The sequence below is a fragment of the Sarcophilus harrisii genome, chromosome 2 (assembly GCF_902635505.1).
Source record: "Sarcophilus harrisii chromosome 2, mSarHar1.11, whole genome shotgun sequence".
In the NCBI taxonomy this organism is placed as follows: Eukaryota; Metazoa; Chordata; class Mammalia; order Dasyuromorphia; family Dasyuridae; genus Sarcophilus; species Sarcophilus harrisii.
The window spans coordinates 334,640,653-334,663,464 of record NC_045427.1 but is presented as its reverse complement, the minus strand read 5'-3'; the positions used below and the strand labels follow the sequence as shown (position 1 = coordinate 334,663,464).

General features: G+C 35.4%; 1 protein-coding gene across 1 annotated transcript; it reads left to right on the top strand.

Moving 5' to 3' along the window:
* The first annotated feature begins 917 nt into the window (after positions 1-917).
* Positions 918-20,713, top strand: LOC116421601 (serine palmitoyltransferase small subunit A-like). Its single transcript, XM_031952912.1, has 2 exons — positions 918-1,197; positions 20,284-20,713. The coding sequence occupies exons 1-2, from the start codon at positions 1,086-1,088 to the stop codon at positions 20,385-20,387; spliced, it is 216 nt and encodes a 71-aa protein (XP_031808772.1). The 5' UTR covers positions 918-1,085; the 3' UTR covers positions 20,388-20,713.
* Positions 20,714-22,812: the final 2,099 nt, after the last annotated feature.

Here is a 22,812-nt window from a genome sequence, read left to right as displayed (position 1 = left end):
ATATGTTAAAGTATAAAATAAATACAAGTATACATGTCTTAACAGTTATTTTGCTGTACAAAAAGAATCAGACTTTGAAATAGTGTACAATTAGCCTGTGAAGGAAATCAAAAATGCAGGCGAACAAAAATATAGGGATTGGGAATTCTAAGTAGTGGTTCATAGTCATCTCCCAGAGTTTTTTTGCTGGGCGTAGCTGGTTCAATTCATTACTGCTCTATTGGAATTGATTTGGTTCATCTCGTTGCTGAGGATGGCCAGGTCCATCAGAATTGATCATCATATAGTATTGTTGTTGAAGTATATAATGATCTGGTCCTGCTCATTTCACTCAGCATCAGTTCATGTAAATCTCTCCAGGCCTTTCTGAAATCATCCTGCTGGTCATTTCTTACCGAACAATAATATTCCATAATATTCATATACCACAATTTATTCAGCCATTCTCCAACTGATGGGCATCCACTCAGGTTCCAGTTTCTGGCCACTGCAAACGGGGCTGCCACAAACATTTTCGCACATACAGGTCCCTTTCCCTTCTTTAGTATCTCTTTGGAGTATAATCCCAGAAGTAACACTGCTGAAGCAAAGGGTATGCACAGTTTGATAACTTTTTGAGCATAGTTCCAAATTGCTCTCCAGAATGGAAAGCCTACTATTTAACAGGGAAATCTCAGGAGCGAATTCCCACGTTTTCTCCTTTGGTTATCCTTGACCATGACTTTAGTCACCTCCTAAGTTTATCTACCACAAGATTTTCTGCTATTATGTTCCCCTCTAGCTATGATGCCCTTCCAGCTGTTGCTTAATCAGGTCAAATGCTGCGAGAAAGAACCTCAGACGCAGCAGTTCAGTGGCTGAAGCTTTAGTTACATGCGCAGGAACAAGCGGTGCAACCCGACCGACCAATCCGGCCAATACAGAGCCACAAGGAACGCGAGGCCGGCGTCAGCTCGCGCGCGAAGCCCAGCGTGCGGGGTGACGTACGTTTTGTCAGGCTGAATGGGCTGTGTGCGCCTCAGCTGGAAGCGCGTGTAGACCGCGGAGGAGGCTCCCGGAAGACTCCTTTCTCTGTGGAAGTTCTAATGGCTGGCATGACGCTCGGAAGGGCTTGGCGACAGATGTCTTGGTTCTATTACCAGTATCTGCTGGTTACCGCTCTCTACATGCTGGAACCCTGGGAGAGGACTGTCTTCAGTATCCTGCTCATTTGGCCGCGGGAGAGGGCGGTGAGGGGTTGGAGGTGGGTGGGAGCGGGGGTGAGAGCGAGATTCGCGGGGGGGGGGGGGGGGGGGGGGGGGGGGGAGGTAACTGTGGCGTGTAGAGAAGTTGTGAAGAGGTCAGGCTCCCGGTGCCGAATGGCGGAGAGAAGTCCTGATAGTCTGAGGGAGAAACCCAGGCTAGAAAGCGAGCGTGGATCTCTAAGTGCCTGGAAAATTCTAATGGGTACCTGTGGAAGAGAAAGCCTGGAGAAGGGGCGGTAAGAAAGGGGGAGTGAGAGGTATGTCAGCGCTGGCGTGCATCCTAGTGGTTTTGGGGAGGCGAGGAGACGAAATGAGGATGACCTCTGAGAAAAATGTCTAAGCAAATAAATATGCTAAGATTTGTATGGTGGGGTTGAAGGTATCTTGCGTTCTGGCTGTGCGTGAGAGAAAGGCAGAGATTTGTGTACAATACCGTATAAATCCACTGTATCAGTCTTTTCTTCAAGTTTAAATGTCTCTTTGTGCTAGATCCGTTTTAAGACCCAGATTTTATTCATTAACGTTTAACTATTTATGCAGGATACTATTTATAAGTGGTAAAGAAAGGAATTCTTAGTTATATTTGGATTAGAAGTAGCAACTAATAATAAGGCTTGTACACCCTTACTGAAAGGACTATTTTTGTTGATTTTCCAGAGAAGAGAATATGACAGATTTATTGCCTTGACCACTTTAATGTAAAGTTATTTTGTGTCTTGTCTTAAAGTAGCAAATACATAGTATTCATTTCTGTATACCATTGTTTTCAATATGTTTTTTTCTGGAGGTGGTTTAGTTTTTAAAAGGAATATGTAACTTTAACATATTTAAGATATATGAGACTGCTTACCATCTAGGGGAGGGGAGTGGAGGGAAAGAAGGGAAAAGTTAAGATCAGAAGTGTTTGCAAGGGTCAGTGTTGAAAAATTACCCATGCATATCTTCTGTCAATAAAAAGCTATAATAAAAAAAAAGAGATGCACAAAAAGATAAAAGGAATATATAAAAAGTAAAGTAAGTGAAGTAATTTTATTATTTATCTAATTCACTTAAAAGTAGATGTTGAAGTGTTACTACTGGGCTTATATCCTAAAGAGATCTTAAAGAAGGGAAAGGGACCTGTATGTGCAAGAATGTTTGTGGCAGCCCTCTTTGTAGTGGCCAGAAAGTGGAAACTGAGTAGATGTCCATTAATTGGAGAATGGCTGAATAAATTGTGGTATATGAATATTATGGAATATTATTGTTTGGTAAAAAATGACCAACAGGATGATTTCAGAAAGGCCTGGAGAGACTTACATGAACTGATGCTGAGTGAAATGAACAGGACCAGGAGATCATTTTTACTTCAAAAACAATACTGTATGATGATCAATTCTAATGGACCTGGCCATCTTCAGCAATGATGATCCAAATCAGTTCCAATGGAGCAGTAATGAACTGAACCAGCTACACCCAGCGAAAGAATTCAGGGAGATAACTAAGAACCATTACATTGAATTCCCAATCCCTATATTTTTGCCTGCCTGCATTTTTGATTTCCTTCACAGGCTAATTATACAATATTTCAGAGTCTGATTCTTTTTGTACAGCAAAATAATGGTTTGGACATGTATACTTATTTTATAATTAATTTATACTTCAGTATATTTAACATGTATCGATCATCCTTCCATCTAGGGGAGGGGGTGGGGGAAGGAGGGGAAAAATTGGAATAAAAGGTTTGACAATTGTCAATGCTGTAAAATTACCCATATATATAACTTGTAAATAAAAAGCTATTAAAATTTTTTTAAAAAGTAGATGCTGATGGGATTAATAAAGTAGTTTTAAAAAGAAAAATATTGTTATCAAATCAGTCTTAAAGAAAGAATGTAACTAACTCTATTTTTTGACCTTTCTATTTACCCTCACCTTACTCTGAACTCCTCCTCTTAGGCATCCTATAAAAAAATTTAGACAATAGATCAAATTAGTCTGGAAGGTGAGAATGGTATTCAAATGTCCTTATTGGATTGCTAGTTCTTTGTGACTTAGGTAATATTATTATAGCTTGATGTTAAAAAAGAAAAAACCAAGAAAGTACTTTGAGGTTTCACAATATTCATTGAAGTACAAATAACTTTTAGTTATACTTTCTTGAGCACCATTCTGTTAGCATGACTAATTTGAAAAATACTTTGATTTAGTTATTTTAATTGGCTGCATAAAAGTTATTCTTTTAATTGATTAATTAATATCTCTCTTTTATAAAACTTTCAAAGTAACTGTAAGTCACAGATCAAAACTTGTCACTGCTCTGATCATAGACCTTAAAAAATTTCTTTTTTTTTTTTATTATAGCTTTTTATTTACAAGATATATGCATGGGTAATTTTTCAGCATTGACAATTGCAAAATCTTTTGTTCTAGTTTTTCCTCTCCTTTCCCTCACCCCCTCCCCCAGATGGCAAGTAGACCAATACATGTTAAATATGTTAAAGTATATGTTAAATACAATATATGTATACATATCCATATAGTTATTTTGCTGCACAAGAAGAATCAGACTCTGAAATAATGTACATTTAATCGGTGAAGGAAAGCAAAAATGCATGTGGACAAAAATAGAGGGATTAGAAATGCTTCACACTCATTTCCCAGAGTTCTTTCGCTGAGTGTAGCTGGTTCTATTCATTATTGAATAAATGGAACTAATTTGGTTCATTCCATTGTTGAAGAGAGCCACATCCATCAGAATTGATCATCATATAGTACTGTTGTTGAAGTATATAATGATCTTCTGGTCCTGCTCATTTCACTCAGCATCAGTTCTGTAAGTCTCGCCAATCCTCTCTATTCATCTTGATGGTCATTTCTTACAGAACAATAATATGCCATAACATTTATATACCACAATTTACCCAACCATTCTTCAGTTGATGGGCATCCACTCAGTTTCCAGTTTCTGGCCATTACAAGGAAGGCTGCCACAAACATTCTTGCACATACAGTCCTTTTCCCTTCTTTAAGATCTCTTTAGGACATAAACCCAGGAGTAACAATGCTGGGTCAAAGGATATGCACAGTTTGATAACTTTTTGAGCATAGTTCCAAATCATTCTCCAGAATGGCTAGATGTATTCACAATTCCACCAACAATGTATCAGTGTCCCAGTTTTCCCACATCCCCTCTAACATTCAGCATTATTGTTTCCTGTCATCCTAGCCAATCTGACAGGTACCTCAGAGTGATATCTCAGAGTTGTCTTAATTTGCATTTTTCTGATTAATAATGACTTGGAGCATCTTTTCATATGGCTAGAAATAGTTTCAATTTCTTCATCTGAAAATTGTCTGTTCATATCCTTTGACCATTTATCAATTGCAGAATGGCTTGAATTCTTATAAATTACAGTCAATTCTCTATACTGGAAATGAGGCCTCTATCAGAACCTTTGACTATAAAAATGTTTTCCCAGTTTATTATTTTTGTTGCATTAGTTTTATTTGTGCAAAAGCTTTTCAATTTGATATAATCAAAATTTTCTATTTTGTGATCAATAATGATCTCTAGTTCTTCTTTGGTCACAGATTCCTTCCTCCTCCACAGGTTTGAGAGATAAACTATCCTATGTTCTAATTTATTTATAATCTCATTTTTTATGCTTAGATCATGAACCCATTTTGACCTTATCTTGGTGTACAGTGTTAAATGTGGGTCAATGCCTAGTTTCTATCATACTAATTTCCAATTCTTCCCAGCAGTTTTTGTCAAACAGTGAATTCTTATCTCAAAAGCTGGGGTCTTTGAGTTTGTCAAACACTAGATTATTAAAGTTATTGACTATTTTGTCCTTTGAATCTAACCTATTGCACTGATCAGCTAGTCTATTTCTTAGCCAATATCAAATGGTTTTGGTAACCACTGATTTATAATATAGTTTTAGATCTGGTACAGCTAGGCCACCTTGATTTGATTTTTTTTTTCATTAGTTTCCTTGAAAGTCTTGATCTAAAGGATATGAACAGACAATTCTCAGACGAAGAAATTAAAACTATTTCTAGCCATATGAAAATATGCTCCAAATCATTATTAATCAGAGAAATGCAAATTAAGACAACTCTGAGATACCACTACACACCTGTCAGATTGGCTAGAATGACAGAGAAAGATAACGCAGAATGTTGGAGGGGATGTGGGAAAACAGGAACACTGATACATTGTTGGTGGAATTGTGAACACATCCAGCCATTCTGGAGAGCAATTTGGAACTATGCCCAAAAAGTTATCAAACTTTGCATACCCTTTGATCCAGCAGTGTTTCAACTGGGCTTATACCCCAAAGAAATACTAAAGAAGGGAAAGGGAGCTGTATGTGCCAAAATGTTTGTGGCAGCCCTGTTTGTAGTGGCTAGAAGCTGGAAAATGAATAGATGCCCATCAATTAGAGAATGGTTGAGTAAATTGTGGTATATGAATGTTATGGCATATTATTGTTTTGTAAGAAATGACCAGCAGGACAAATAGAGAGGATTGGCGAGACTTACATGAACTTAGTGAAATGAGCAGAACCAGGAGATCATTATATACCTCAACAATGATACTGTATGAAGATGTATTCTGATGGAAGTGGATTTCTTCAACAAAGAGAAGATCTAACTCAGTTTCAGTTGATCAAGAATGGACAGAAGCAGCTACACCCAAAGAAAGAAAACTAGGAAATGAATGTAAACTGCTTGCATTTTTGTTTTTCCTCCTGGATTATTTATACCTTCTGAATCCAATTCTCCCTGAGCAACAGGAGAACTGTTCAGTTCTGCACACATATATTGTATCTTAAGATATACTGCAACCTCTTTAACATGTATAGGACTGTTTGCCATCTTGGGTGGGGGTGGGGTGGGGGTAGGGAGGTGAAAAATCGAAACAGAAGTGAGTGCAAGGGATAATGTTGCAAAAAATTACCCTGGCATGGGTTCTGGCAATAAAAAGTCATTTAAAAAAAAAAAAAGAAAGAAAGTCTTGACCTTTTGTTTTGCCAGATAAATTTTGTTGTTATTTTTTCTAGGTCATTAAAATAGTTTTTTGGGAGTCTGATTGGTATAGCACTAAATAAATAGATTAGTTTAGGTAGTATTGTCATCTTTATTATATTGGCTTGTCCTATCTAAGAGCACTTAATATTTTTCCAATTGGTTAGATTTGACTTTATTTGTGTGGAAAGTGTTTTGTAGTTTTGCTCATATAGTTCCTGACTTTCCCTTGGCAGATAGATTCCCAAATATTTTATACTATCAGCAGTTATTTTCAATGGAATTTCTCTTTGTAACTCTTCTCTGTTGGATTTTGTTAGTGATATATAAGAATGCTAATGACTTATGTGGGCTTATTTTGTATCCTTAATTTTGCTAAAGATTTTGGATTATTTCTAATAGCTTTTTAGTAGAATCTCTGGGGTTCTCTAAGTATATCATATCATATCATCTGCAAAGAGTGATAATTTGGTTTCCTCATTACCTATTCTAATTCCTTTAATCTCTTTCTCAACTCTTATTGCCGAAGCTAGCATTTCTAATACAATATTGAATAGAAATTGTGATAGTGGGCAACCTTGTTTCACTCATGATCTTATTGGGAATGATTCCAGTTTATCCCCATTACATATGATGCTTACTGATGGTTTTAAATAGATGCTACTGATTATTTTAAGAAAAAGTCCATTTATTCTTATATTCTCAAATGTTTTTAATAGGAATGGATGTTGGATTTTATCAAATGCTTATTCTACACCTATTGAGATGATTGTATGGTTTTTGTTAATTTGGTTATTGATATAGTCAATTATCCGAATAGTTTTCCTAATATTGAACTAGGCCTGCATTCCTGTATAAATCCTACTTGGTCATGGTGTATTATCCTAGGGATGATTTTCTGTAATCTTTTTGCTAACATCAATATTCATTAGGGAGATTGGTCTATAATTTTCTTTATCTATTTTCAACCTACCTGGTTTAGGTATCAGTACCATATCTGTGACATAAAAGGAATAAAATTTTTTTTTTTCCAAATTTATATCAACATTGGAGTTAATTGTTCTTTAAATGTTTGGTAAATCGATTTGGTCCTGGGAATTTTTTCTTAGGGAGTTGATTAATAGCTTGTTCTATTTCTTTTTCTAAAATGGGACTTTTTAAGCAATTTACTTCCTCCTCTGTTAATCTGGGAAGCCTATATTTTTGAAGGTAATCATCCATTTCAGTTAGGTTCTCAAATTTATTGGCATAAAGTTGAGCAAAGTAACTCCTAATTATTGCTCTAATTTCCTCTTCATTGATGGAAAATTCTCCTTTTTCATTTTTAAGACTAACAATTTGATTTTCCTCTTTCTTTTTTCTAATCTGATTTACTAAAGGTTTATCTATTTTATTTTTTTTTATAAAACCCACTCTTAGTTTTATTTATTAATTCAATAGGTTTTTTTTTACTTTCTGTTTTATTAATTTCTCCTTTTAATTTTAGAATTTCAAGTTTAGTATTTGATTGGGGGTTTTCAATTTGGTGTTTATAGTTTTTTAAGTTGCAAGTCCAATTCATTGATCTTCTCTTTCTCTATCTTTTTTAAGTAAGCGTCTAAAGATATAAAATTTCCCCTTATTACTGCTTTGGCTGCATCCCACAAATTTTGTTACGTTGTCTCATTGTTATCATTCTCTTGGGTGAAATAATTATGTCTATCATTTGCTGTTTTACCCAATCATTCTTTAAGGTGACATTATTTAGTTTCCAATTACTTTTTGGTCTATTTACCCCTAGCTTTTTGTTGAATGTAGTTTTTATATCATCATGATCTGAAAAGAATGCATTTCTGCCTTTCTGCATTTAATTTTGAGGTCTTTATGGTCAATTTTTGTATAGGTTCCATGAACTACTGAGAAGAAAGTGTACTCCTTTCTGTCTCCATTCAGTTTTCTCCAAAGCTCTATCATGCCTAACTTTTCTAATATTCTATTTACCTCCCTCGGAGATGTCTCATTATTATAGTTTTGTTGTCTATTTCTTCTTGCAACTCTCAACTTTTCCTTTAGGAAGTTAGATGCTATACCAATTGGTGCATATATGTTTAGTATTGCTATTGCTTCATTGTCTATGCTACCCTTTAGTAAGATATAGTTTCCTTCCTTATCTCTTTTAACTAAATCAATTTTTTGCTTTTGCTTGATCTGAGATAAGGATGACTACCCCAAGCTTATTTGACTTTACCTGAAGCATAAATAGATTCTGCTCCAGCCTTTTATCTTTACTCTGTAATTCTCTCCCTGTTTTAAACGTGTTTCCTGTAAACAACATATTGTAGGGTTCTGGCTTTTGATCCAGTCTGCTGTCCACCTCCACTTTATGGAAGAGTTCATCCCATTCGCATTTTTTTTTTTTTTTTTGACTGAGGCAATTGGGATTAAGTGACTTGCCCAGGGTCACATAGCTAGGAACCTTTAAGTATCTGAGACAAGATTTGAACTTGGGTCCTCCTGACTTCAGGGCTGGTGCTCTATCCACTGCACCACCTAGCTGTCCCCATCCCATTCACATTTCTGGTTAAAATTATTAATTCGGTTAAAATTATTAATTCTGTATTTCATGCCATCTTGTTATTCCCCGATTATGCTTTTTTTCCCTTACCCCTCTTACCCCACTCCCCACTATTAAACTCATGGGCACCACTTGCCTCACACAGCTCTCCCACTTTAGAATCCTTCCCACCCCTTTTGAATCCCTTCCTCTTTCTTATACCTTTCCCTTATTACTCTTTTCCTTTTTCTCTCCCACTTTTTAATGAGGTGAGAGAAGTTTCTCTGTAAACCAAATATGTGAATTATTTTCTCTTTTAGCCAAATCGGATGACAGATTCACACGATATTCCTCCCCCTCCCCAAATTCCCTCAGATATGATAGATTCCCGTTGCCTCTTTGTGGGATGTAGCTTCCCTCTTTTTATCTCCCCTTTTCCCTTTTTCTGACACTATCTCCTTTCCATTTCTACTTCCCTTTTTTAATATTATATCAGTAAAATCAAATTATACATGCACTCTTCATGTATGTCCATAACAGAAATACAGTTCTCAAGAGTTCTCTTTTCCTTTTTCTGCTTCTCTTGAGTCCTATAGTTGAAGGTCAGATTTTTTTTGTTTAGCTCTGGTTTTTTTAATTAGAAACAAATGGAATTCACATGTTTCATTAAATGTCCATCTTCTTCCCTGGAAGAAAATGCTCAGCTTAGTTGGGTAGTTTATTCTTGGCTGCATTCCAAGTTCTTTTGCCTTTCAGAATATCAGATTCCAGGCCCTTTGATCCTTTAATGTGGAAGCAGCTAGATCCTGAGTGATCCTTATTGTGGCTCCTTGGTATTTGAATTGTTTTGTTCTGGCTGCTTGTAATATTTTTTCCTTAGTCTGATAGTTCTGAATTTTATCCACAATATTCCTTGGAGTTTTTATTTTAGTGTCTTTTTCAGAAGGTGTTTGATGAATTCTTTCGATGCCTATTTTATCTTCTGATTGTAGGCTCTTTTTTTCATCATAATTTTCAGGAAGTCCAATAATCCTCAGATTATCTCTCCTAGATCTAGTTTCCAGGTCTGTTGTTTTTCCAAGTAGATATGTAATATATTTTCTTTTTTTTTTTTTTCATATTTTTGGTTTTGTTTGACTGATTCTTGATGTCTCAACGAATCATTCATTTCTGTTTGTTCAGTTATGATTTTCAATGAGTTATTTTCTTCATTAGCTTTTTTACTTCTTTCTGTACATGTCCAATTGAGTTTTTAAACGAGTTATTTTGCTCTATGGAATTTTTTCCCATTTCACTATTTTTTTTTTTTTTTATTGAGTTTTCTTTTTCCAATTCAGAAATCCTGCCTTCCTGGAAGTTCTTTATCTTTTCCAATTGACAAATTCTGTTTCCCTGCACTCCCTGGGAGTTCTTTACCTTTTCCAATTCACATTTCAGGAAGTTGTTACTCTCTTGCATAGCTTCTCTTTCCTTTTCCCATTTTTCTTCTAGCTCTCTTTTAAGATCTTTTATAGTTTCTTTTAAGAGAGCTTTGTGTGATGGGGACCAGGTTACATCCCCCTTTGGGGTTTTGTCTGGAGACTGTCTGCTATTAGTCTCCTCAGGGTTGAAAACCTGCTCTTTTTCTGTGTAGAAGCCTATTGATGGTTAGTGTATGCTTGGCTTTTTTATTAAAAGCTCTTAGGGTCTGCCTTCAGGGCAAGGAAGTTACCAGCTTCCTCTGTAGAGCAGGGATAGATATATGGCCAGTAACTGTTCTGCAAAAGGGCTGGTAAGAGCAGCTGAGCTGCAGAAGTGCCTTGGGAAGAGCCCTGCAAGGAAGTGTTTCTGCCTTGGGAAGTACAGGCTAAGGAAGTTCTGTTGCCCCAGGCAGAGCCCTCCTGCTGTGCAAATTTGTGGCTGCCCCCGGCAAAAGCCCCACTGCACAATGTGCTGCACAGCTCTGTTGTGGTCTGTGCTGAGTCACTTCTGGTGCTGAGTGGGTGTAGCCAGATCCTGTTAGATTCTGGCATTTTTGGAAGTACACTCTACCTTTGGCCTTTTTGTAACTTCTCTGCTGATCTCCTTCTTTGCAACTGAAGCAGAGCATCCAACCTGTTGTAGAATTTTCCTTGCAAAATTTCCACCCACGGAGACTGCCCCCATCCTCATCAGCTCAGTGTGTTAGCCTCTGTGTTCTACTTCCCTGCGCTGGCCTGCTCCCACCAATCAGGACAAACTTTCTGGTGATCTTCCACATTATTTTTGGCTGATAATTTGTTGTACTCCCAATATTCATGGATTTTATCAGTCAAGCACTATTTCTGAGGCTGAATTTAGTAGGGAGGGTAGAAGAGGAGCTTAGAATGACGGCTGTGTCTTCTCCACCATCTTGGCTCTGCCCCACCTCAAAAAATTTCTTACAGGAAAGAGTTCAAACTCTGCTTTGATATTTATAGCTCTTTACAAGTAAATGATTTTTACTTTTTCAAAATTAAAAAAAATTTTTTTTCACAACTTTATATATAAATTGGGCTCTAATTTTTTCTAAACTTGACACTCCCATCATACCCATAGAGTTGGATAATATCTAAATTTGGCAAGAAGTAAGGATGAGTTGTGCTTCCTTGGTATAGAGATCCTGAAGGGGTTGCTCTAGTTGATGATATTTTCTACCTTTATCAGACCCATTCCTGTGGGCTCAACACTATCTTTAATTGATTTTCCTGAAATAATGCAGACAGAATTTTTTGTGAAGACTTTGAATTAGGGTCTCTTTTCCACCTCTTCTATTTCCTTCTATGCTATATTACATAATTATAATCAATACTGCACTTCTAGTCTCCCATCTTCAAAATCTCCTCCATGTTTCATACTCTTCCACAACTACTTCTTTTCTTTATGGGCTTTAACCTTTTCTATTATAAAGATTCTCTCTCCCACACTGCCACAAGTTCCAAAATATATGCCTAAAACTGTAACAATCGGGGCCTTGGTCTGTGAGACAAGAGAATGAGCAGCAATGAGAGTGCTTGCTTTGCCAGTACTTCTTCCCACTCTTGGATCAAAAACCCTTTTGATAACTGCTAAGGGATTGTCCCTGAAAATCAGTGACTAAAATGCCATTAGGCAGAGGTGTTGTTTGGCATAACCTCTTATTTCAGTACCTCCAATATTTGTCATTTTCCTTTTTATTCAAATAGCTTTTTGTTTTAATTTGCAGTTCTCTAGTGTTTTAATGAATTTTTTTCATATAGCTATATCAAAAGCTATATATATATTTTTTTCCCTTAGAAAACTACCTTCTTTTATTCTTAGATCTTTTTTCAATTGGGGAGTGGCTCTTATTTAAATTAGTCAATAAGTATAAATATGTATACATATATTGATTTTGACATATTAATATATTTAACATGTATTAAATTACCTGTCATCTAGGGAAGGAAGTGGGGGGAAGAAAGGAAAATTTGGAACACAAGGTTTTGCAAGGGTCAATGTTGAAAAATTACCCATGTATATGTTTTGTAAATAAAAAGCTTTAATAAAATTAATTAATTTATTTTTTGAAAACAAACAAAAAATAGTCAACAAGCATCTGTGCTAAGGATTGAGGTCCTGGGAGAGGAAAAACAGTTCTTGCTCCCAAGGGTCTCATAGTCTAATGGGGGAACACAACATAGAAATAACTATGAATAAACAATGTATACTAGGTATTCTGAATGTAATCTTAGAGGGAATATAAATTTTTGCTAAATATTTCCTAACTACATATTAAAAAAGCTAACATTCTTTTTTTTTATTAAAGCTTTTTATTTTTCAAAACATTATGCAAAGATAATTCTTCAACATTAGCCCTTGCAAAACCTTGTGTTCCAATTTTCTCTCTATTCCTCCATACCCTCTCCTAAATGTCATGTAGTTCAATATATGTTAAATATGATAGAAATATATGTTTAATCCAATATATGCTACATATTTATACAATTAATGTGTTTCACAAGAAAAATCAAATCAAACCAGTAAAAGAAAAGAAAAAGAGAAGCAAAATAAAACGCAAGCAAACAACAATAAAAAGAAATTTGAGTTCCAAATTCTCTCCCTTTTTTCTGTTCTTCTCCCACCCATTGGGAAGGCAAGCCATATGATAATCATACATGTGAAGTCATGCAAAACATTTTCTTATTAGCCATGCTGCAAAATACATAAGTGAAAAAAAAAGTAAAACAATGTATATTATAGGACTCACTTTACACAAATATTGTTGGAGGTATACAAGCAAAAAGACCTCAAATGGACTGTGGCTCTGATTACTAGCAGGGCAGCAAGGGTAGCAGCAGTGACAGCAATATTGATACAGCACTACACCAGGGGTCCTTTACTTCATTGAAATGAGAGCTTTCTCAAAAAATACTCTTGAGTCCATTAGCTTAGAAGATGGATAGCATTTTTCATGATAAAGTCCTTTGAAATTATCTTGGAACATTGTCTTAGAGTAATTAAGTCTATTACAATTGGTCATCCTTTCAGTAATGCTGTTCATTGTATATATTTTCATTGGTTCCCTTGTTAGTCTTTTACTCTTCCAGATGAAATTTGTTCTTGTTTTTTCTAGTTCTACAAAGTAATGTTTTGGTAGTTTGATTAGTATGGTGCAGAATAAGCAAATCGGTATACAGAGAATTTTATGATATTGGCTCAGCCTAGCTACGAACAGAAATATTAACTGTTTAATTTGTTTAAGTCTGTCATTTATTTATTTGAACATTTTTGAAATTGTGTTCATATAGATCCCATGTATGCCTTGGCAAGTAGACTCCCAAGTACATTATGCTGTTTGCATTTATTTTTAAAGAGCAGTTAGGTGGTGCATTAGATAGGGTACTGGACTTGAAAATTAGAAAGCCTCATCTTCATGAGTTCAAATACAGCCTCAAACATTTATCTTTGATGCGGAGCAAGCCACTTAACCCTTTTTGCCTCAATTTCCTATCTGTAAAATGAGCTGAAGAAGGTAATGGCAAACCCTTCCAGTGTCTTTGCCAAGAAAATCCCAAATGTAATCACACAGCCAGACATGGGTGAAATGGGGAGCAATTAGGTGATTCAGTGGATAGAGTTCAGGCTCTGGAGACAGGAAGACTCAACTGAGTTCAAATCTGGCCTCAGATACCTAATTGTGTAACAGTAGAAAAGTAACAATCCTGTTTGCCTCAGTTTCCTCATCTGTACAATGAGCTGGAAAAGGAAGTGGCAAGCCACTACAGTATCTTTGCCAAGAAAACTTTAAATGGGGTCACAAAGAATCGGATAACTATAAAAAATGACTGGACAAGTTATTTTTAATGGAATTTCTATATTATATATGATACGTACTTGTACTTTTAGATAACTTGTTATTTTAAGAAATGTTCCATTCCCATGTGTTGTAGTATTTTGTTTATTTTTTTAAACATTCTTCAAGGATTTGTATGCTATGCCATTTTGTACATATCATTATATCAATTCATTGTCTATGATATCTTTTAGCAAAATGAATCTCTCTTTTAGTTGTGTCTAATTTTCTTTTTGCTTTGTTTGATATCAGGATTTCCATCCTTTTCTTTCTTACTTCAGTTGAAGCATAATAGATATTTCTCCAGCCCTTTATTTTAATTCTGTGCATCTTTCTGTTTCAAATGTGTCTCTTAGAAACATATTGTTGGATTCTGGTTTCTGATCCATCCTGCTTATCCTTTCCATTTTATGGGTGAGTTAACCATTCACATTCACAAGTATGATTGCTAGCTATTTTCCCCTCCAATCTTTTCTGTTCTTTTTTTTTTTTTAAACTTTTTTGTCTCCACCCAAGAAGTCTGTTTTGCTTTTGACCACTGCTTCCCTGATTTACCTCACCTCTTAGGACCTTCCCCTCTTACTTCCTTGTTGGTTAAAATGAATTTTTCTACCCACTTGTATGTTCATATATACTTCTGTCTCCCTGAACCAATTTAAAAACTCTCTTATACCTCTTAATTATGTTAGATAATTTTTTCTCATTCATACTTTTCTTCATTTCCACTAACTCCTTCGCCCAATGCATCTTTCTTTGTCACCCTTCCATTTTTCATTTGAAATATCAGTGTAATAAACTCATATCCATGCTCTATAACTAAGCAGACTCCTTATAATTGCTATAATGAAAAAAAAATTCTTAGTGATTACAGAAATCGTCTTCCCATATGAGAATGTAGAGCATAATCCATATGACAGAGTAAAGGAAGAATTATAACTGAGCTCTCACAGTATTCCCCTCTAACTTTAAAATAACATTTCATATTACATTCTGGAGCAGCACAGCCAGCTAACAATTGGAGTGAGACATGTTTTCCAGATCAAGACATTTTAGGATTGGAAGGAAAGTTCAGTGATACTGGCATGGGAGATGGCTGGGAGTACTGTATGGTGATAACATCTGTACTGGGTGCAGGGATAAGTGATGGTTGATAACTTCCTTGCCCATTATGCAGTTCTGAGTTCCATTTCCAGGGTAGAGAGGAATGTTTGGGGTCATATGGGAGTAGGGACTCTAGTTTCAGTTCAAGATGGAAGAGAAGCATTAGAACTTGCAACTGCAACATCCACAATACAAACTAGATCAGTAACCACATTTCTTCCCAGGTCAGACCTCCTTGAAAACATCAAAAACACTGTAGAACTGCTGTCAGAGTAGCAGATTAGAAAAACCTGAAGCTTTCAACAGCTTCACAGCTGCCTCCTACCCCAGGTAATTGTGTGGCTCAAATTGGTGAATGGTCACTATTTAATAAAAAAAAACGCTGGCAAGATCTCTAGGAGCAAAGCAAAAGTTTATTGTACATTTTCATGAGAATTGGGTGTCCCTCCCATCGAGCAAGCAGTTGAAAGGAGGAGGCACCTTTTAGGATAGGTTTGACACTTTAAATAGTCCGGAATGCAGATACCCCTCCCATCACTTACCATCATCCTCATTGGTTGAGGGTCTTACATTCTAAACACAGGAACTACCCAAGAAATTGAACTTGACCAATAAGTACATAGTTGCCCATATTTGATCAAAATAGGGAGAAAATGATGTCATGGGAGTATAGCAGGAAGGGGACTTGAGTATTCCCTTGAGTCAATGCTCAAAGACTTTCAGGCCTACTCAACTCTGAAGTAGATGAAGTCTTACTCAATTTTCACAACTGTTTTGAGAGATCTCACCTCATCGCGTTCATAAGGAAAGTCCTCTTTAACTTAAAGGTCACAGTCAAGAAATGGGTTAGGAAAGTGAACAAACTGTAACCTCCCACTGAGACTACTGATTGCCAGGGCCATACATACCAATCTTCCCCAGATACACATGAAGACAAGCCAATGTTAAGGTGCTAAACGGCCTTTCTTTATTGGCAATCTCAGCAGGGGTTAGCAGGAAGCAAGAGCAAGTGTCTGTATGTTAATTGCTAACCAAGGATGACTGTGGCATCTTCTATGTCCAACCAAGCACTTCACAAAGCGTGCCTCAGCTGCTTTCATGACCATTGGAACAAATTGTCCTTATTTGCTCATTTTGCCATAGGATGTCTACATGATTGGGATAGGTATCTTCCTACCTCAGTGACAGGTTGGAGTCCCATCAGTTATCCTCAACTTGGTTTAGCCTATCTGCTAAGACAGTTTACTTGGGTGAAGCTACCATGAATGGAGAGAGTTAAGGGCCAAGTAGATACCAAAGGTGAGTGAGCAGCCCAGAAAAGGGTTTGGCAAGTCTTTACATCAGAGGTGCTGGTTTTCTTTGGACGCCTTATTTACACCTCAAATGATGTTAACAGACTACTAGAACATGTGGCCAAATCTAGTAAGATGTAATTGAATAGGGATACCTGTGAAGCTTTATATTTGGATTCAAAATAACAACTTTACAGATATAAGGTTAAGCTCAGTATGTCAAGAAAATTATATGAAAGCTAAGAAAGCAAATATAAGTACTCTTAGGCTGCATTAAGAGAAAACTAGAGCCTCCCTAATTCCATTGTATTCTCTACTCTTTTAAGATCATATCTGAAGTATTATGTTTAATTCAGGGCACTATTAAGTAAAGACCTTGTTAAGGCAGGAAGCACTCAGGAGAAGACCAGGATGACAAAAGGCTTTGAGGTCATGCTGCTCAATTGGAGGAACTGAAATACCCGGGCAAGAAAAAGTATAGGACAACCAAAATAATGTAAATTTAAGAGTGTTTATTGCTAGCTGGCCAGCGACACTGAGTCCCACCAGAACAGAGGAGTTAGCACTGAGCAGGTTCAGGTACACATATTTATAGGAAAAAAACACAAAAATGTTTTGAAACATTTATCACACTAAAAATTCCATTCCTAGACAGGTATTAAAAGTTAATAAGGAGACAATATTTCTTTAAATTTTATGCTTATCAAGTTGTCAAGGTCTTTGGTGATAGATAAGGTTTAAGGCAGCACATCTGGGGGCCAAGTGTGCCCAAAATTGGAAAAAGAAAATACCACCTGCGTTAGGGAGGGAAAAGCTGGTGACATAGTTCTGACTACAGACTGACTGCAGACAAACAAAGATAATATTCTCTTGGTCTCAGGAGTAAGGGACATGGGTTGGTATCCCTCTATTTCAGAATTAGGAATCTATACTGAAGGAGAAAAGACTCTGGGAGTATGGAAGGATATTGGAATTATATTTGTATGTAATATTTGAAGAATTTGTCATGTGAAAGAGAGAATAAATAGATTCTGCTTGGGCCTAGAGGGCAAAATTAAGAACAGTGAGTGCAAATTGTGATGGTGGGATAGAGAATAAACTGTTTTAACAAGAAGTAGGTTCTCTTATTGGAGGTGTCCAAGTAAAGACTAAATAAATATCTACTTACTCATTTTGTGATCTTATTGTTTTAAATGTTTTCTTCCATTTGCATTTTCATCCTGTGAGACTCTTGTCTATTGTATGTCTTCTCTCTATCCCATCTCCAGAATTTAGTCTGAAATGCTGAAATGTGCTTCTACCAAAATGTTTCTTACCTTGTCTAGAATCATGGTCCTCAGGGTCAGTGAAATTTTATTTTCGTTCACCTCCAACTGAAATTCAGCATTTTCTTTCATGATGAATATAGACAATAATATTTTTAAAAGGGAGCCATAAGTTTCACCATACTGCCAAACCAAAGGGGTTTAATATAAAAATGGTTAAGAACCTCAGCTCTAACCCTAGATTCTCAGGAATACTTTTTTCCCTTTTCCCTGCCCCACTGATTCCTTCTTCCTCATTTTTCTCACAAACACCCCCTTTTTTGTATCTTTTCACTATTTTTATAGAATTTCTTATTTTCAAATAGAGTTAATACTAAAAAAAAAAAAAAAACAAAACCAAAAACAAAAACCCACTGTACAAGAGGAAGGACCACAATATTTAGGTTAAGTCCTCTGAGAAGACTTTCATCTAAAGTCTTTTACCTTGATATGGGATAGAATCTCCTCTCTTTGACTTCAGTTTGCTATGTAGGGACAGCTCCTTTCAGGTTCTTTCCCATTGTGAGCTTCTTTTAGTTCCAAGGCTTCATCAGTTCCCCAAATAGCTTACAGTGCAATGGCAATCTCAAATCTAAAGGGTGAATATTCTCTGTCCCTTAGCTGTTTCTTAGTTTTGGAGGTCCTGCCAGGAATTGTGGGCAATGTATACTTACTGCTCTCAGAATGGCTGTGGGTTGTAACCTCCTTTCTCACAGAAATTTTCCTCCTCAGTCTGCTGGTCTCTTCCAAGGAAGACACATACATGTATTTCAAAGCTCCAACATCTAAGTAACTGACCACTGGAGACTTCCAGGGTTAGGATGATGAGGATCAGGTGCAGGTTCATGCCCCCCATCCAGGAACTGTTGCACATATAGTTGATTATAGTAGTCCATTACTATATTACAATCACAGCTGACTTCTAGGGATTCGTAAGGAACAGACATACTCTGTTGCATCGTGGTGACATCACTGAGGTATTCAGCGCATAGGTATCCTTCTACCTGGATCAGGTGCCAGGGAATTTCTGTACTTGCCACATCTTTCATGATGGGGATAGCACCCTGATCATGAGTTCTAACTCTTATAAATAGCCATAGCATGCACTTGGGCACCAAGAGGTAATGGTGAGGTGACTCAGAACTGTGACAGACTTGGCCATTCTGGATTGTAGAAAACCCAAAACTACTCAGGATAGTCCTTTTGGATGCAATAGTAGATGGTGTGGGCAAGTTAACTAGGGGTACAGATACCTGAAACACCCAGGGCTTTCTTCCTTATTTCCCAGTAAGCTCATATTGTTTGATGAGGTAAACTGTATATCATAAGTCCTTCAAGAGTAATCATGGATGATTGTACTGCTGAGAATAGCAAAGTCATTCACAAATGATCATCCCAGAAACATTGCTATTATTTTATGTATAGTACATTTCACTTTGTTTGAATTCATGGAGAAGTTATCAATTTTGTTTTTTTTTTTTCCTGAGAATATATTATTCATTATAGGAAAGCAGTTTTGATGTTTGTAATTTTAGGAACTAATTAGAGGGACTAAAAAGCTGCAAAATTACTGTCCACATGGCAAGTTTTTCTAGAGCCAGCCTTTCAGTTTGTCTGCAGGTTTAACAATTAGAGGTAAAAATCATACTTTTTGCAATCTATGAGCCATTGATCTATTCTTAAAATGAGGTTTTGAATTTCAAGTTTTCCCCTAATAGTAATAGAACATCAGTTATCTAATATATATTAGTCTCATGTCCCATTGCTACTTTTTTTGCCAAGATTTGGCTAAAACAAGGTGAAATTTTCAAATAGTTGGAAGATAATGATTGATAACTAAATACCTAGATTTATGGAAGGCACTATTTGGCAATGTGATACAAAGATAAAAACTAAAGAGATTCTAACTTGAAGGGTTGTAATATATACCAAGTATAGTATGCAGAAAATTGAGGTACATACTTTACTGTTGTTGTAGTTAGTTATATTTTGCAGTTTGCTCACATTTGCTTTACAGTTCTCCATGGCCCTTAGTGTGATATATCATTTTTAGTTCTTTAGAGGCAGTGGTATTACAAATTTTGCTGCCATATAGCAATACTTGTGAAATGTATTTTAAAATATTGAGAACTGAAGTAACTTAGCATAAACTGAAGGTGTGTTTAATGGTTTAAATTCTTATAATTTTAATTTAAATTACATCCTGTATTGGTTTATGATGCTTTTCTACTTGTGGTTATTTCAGTATGAAATGCTAGTTTACAAAAGAAAAATTACATCCTGTATTGGTTTATGATGCTTTTCTACTTGTGGTTATTTCAGTATGAAATGCTAGTTTACAAAAGAAAACATTCCTCATTTTAAAATTTGAGTTTACATTTTTAGACTATATTTTTATATAATATATTTTAAATTGCCTTTATTAAAATTCTTGATTGTATTACGAGAAATAATCTAATAGTTTTCCTTAATTACAACTCAGATTCCATGTTGATTTCCATTGTTGGAATGGCATTATACACTGGATATATCTTCATGCCTCAACATATCTTGGCAATATTACATTACTTTGAAATTATACAGTGAATACAATGTGCTCAAGAAGCAACAGACCAGAGATCCATTGAAAGGAAGAAGCAATCTCCCTTGGTTAAAATGAGACTTCAGCAGATTCCAGACATATGTTATTAATATAAAGACTAAATTCCATATTAGTAGGACAAAGAAGCGATTTTGACTCATGTGTTGTATTCATTATTCAAATATTCCCTTCTATGATGGTTTTGTCTTTTTTGACATTGTGTTGTTTGTATTCTAAATATCAGTATTTTCTTAACCTTTGAAACTTGTTTCACTATTGTTCTGTGAAAGTGTTTCTTAATGTAACATTGAATAATTTTGATTGCCTTCTATTTTTTTAATCTGAGTTCATTAGTTCAGCAGTTGTCTGGAACAAAAATCTACCTGCCTATATTTATACTATTGAACAAAATTTTGTAGAAATTATAACAAGATGAAGTGGGAATATTTTAATTGAGCATAAGAGACTTCTTTGTAAGTTTACACTTAAGAGTAGTTTCATCTATTTAGACTCTGCTCATTATAGAATATTTATTTTGCTTTAATGTTATTATAAAAATATTTCTTATTAGTGAAAGAGCAAAGAAGATCATACTAGAGTTAAAGTAAAGGAATACCTACCCTTTTAATAGTTTAATCCTATTTTGTGGATTTCTCATTGATAAAATATTTTATGACAAAATACTTGGAGAAATAATTAACCCATTTAGCATTATTTATGAAATTTAGACTTCATATGGTAATTTTATTAAGTACACAGTAAAGAGAACCCTGTAAAACGGAATTTCAGGATTATAGCTGGTGCTTTAAAATAGAGCATAAACACCGTGAATAATTAATAAAACTATAATCCAAGGAACTTTACAATCTTGTTTTTAAAAATAGCATTTCACACTTTGTGATGTGTGTATGTTATGCGTTTTGTAAAAAATTATATTTCCAGGGGCAGCTAGGTGGCTCAGTGAATAGAGCACCGGCCCTGAAGTCAGGAGGACCTGAGTTTAAATCTGGTCTCAGACACTTAGCATGTCCTAGCTGTGTGACCCTGGGCATGTCACTTAAACCCAAATGCCTCAGCAAAATATATATATATATATATATATGTTTTTTTTTTTTTTTCAAAACATTTTTTCTGTGGTGAAGACTAGTGATCAGAATTCAAAATCAGTTGATGGGAAAACTTCTTTGTTTAAAATTAATCTTCTTAATTTTAATCTCATGCTATATATTTTTCTATATTATATTCTATATATATATTATTGCTACTAACTGATTAATTTTCAGTCTCCCCACATTATATTATTGATAAATTTTAGGAAGTAATTCATCAGCAGACATTTATTAAGCCAATTTTGTTTAAAGTCAAAGCACTGGGCTACATGCAAAGACAAAAATGCCAATTTCATAGAATTTGAAATATAATCTAAATTTTATTTTGCAAATGAAGAAAGGGCTAAGATACTGAATATTAGGATTCTAATTCTCAGGCTAGTATTTGAGGAGTAACACAGAATTGTGTAGCAATAATAATAAGATGGAGAGGGAATATTTTAATTGAACTTTTATGTATGTTTTGTCTTTGCTCATTATGAAATATTTATTTTGGATCATAGAATTTAAAACTGTAAAGAATCTTATAGATAGACTATAGATAGATTAAGTCAATAATTAAATGACTTGCCAGAGGTCATAAGCGTTTTAATCCTGTATTTATTTGAGGTAGACCAAGAAATCTGAAGTAGTCAGAAAAACATAAGAAAACAATTCATAAGCAGACTATCTCCAACAGTTCCTTGAATAGATTTAAGGGAATCCATGAACTTAGATGAGAAAAAAGAATTTATTTTCATTAACCTCTAACTGAAATTTCACATTTCCTTCAATTATTCATATAAAAAACTAAACTTACTCCAAGAAGAGTTTCCTTGTCTTCAGCACTCTGTTCAAAGGATCTCTGACACAAGTAATTTATAGTTAACTTTTTATTAGATGACATTCTGGCATGGCAGAATGAGAGGTGGGGTCTTCATTAAGGAGAATCTGGATTCAGTTTCTGACCTGACATGCTGGCTCTGTCCAATGAAGGGACAGTGGACAAGGCACCTTTCAGTACCCAGAACGTCCATGCACATAAAAAACTCATATGAATCATGTAGTTATTTAAGGTACTGGGAAAGTGACTTGTCTATGGTTACACAGCTTTGACAGTCAATTCTTGAATTATGATCTTTCTTGCTCCAAGACTGACACCCTATCCACCATTAAACACTGCCTCTTGCTTGCTTGCTTAAATATTATTTGATTTACTAGACTTGTAATGATATTTATATTAATATATTGGATGCCAAGAATGCACTTAACATTTTTGAAATACAAATATATCTACTTGTCTCCGTGCTTTTAAGAAATCATCTTATAATAAGAAAACTCA

What these genes read in the sequence shown, in the direction of transcription:
- LOC116421601 (XM_031952912.1), top strand. Translation starts at nt 1,086, where the DNA reads ATGGCTGGCATGACGCTCGGAAGGGCTTGGCGACAGATGTCTTGGTTC. An exon ending in CTGGGAGAGGACTGTCTTCA is followed by an intron (nt 1,198 to 20,283) that starts GTATCCTGCTCA and finishes ATTACAACTCAG; the next exon opens with ATTCCATGTTGATTTCCATT.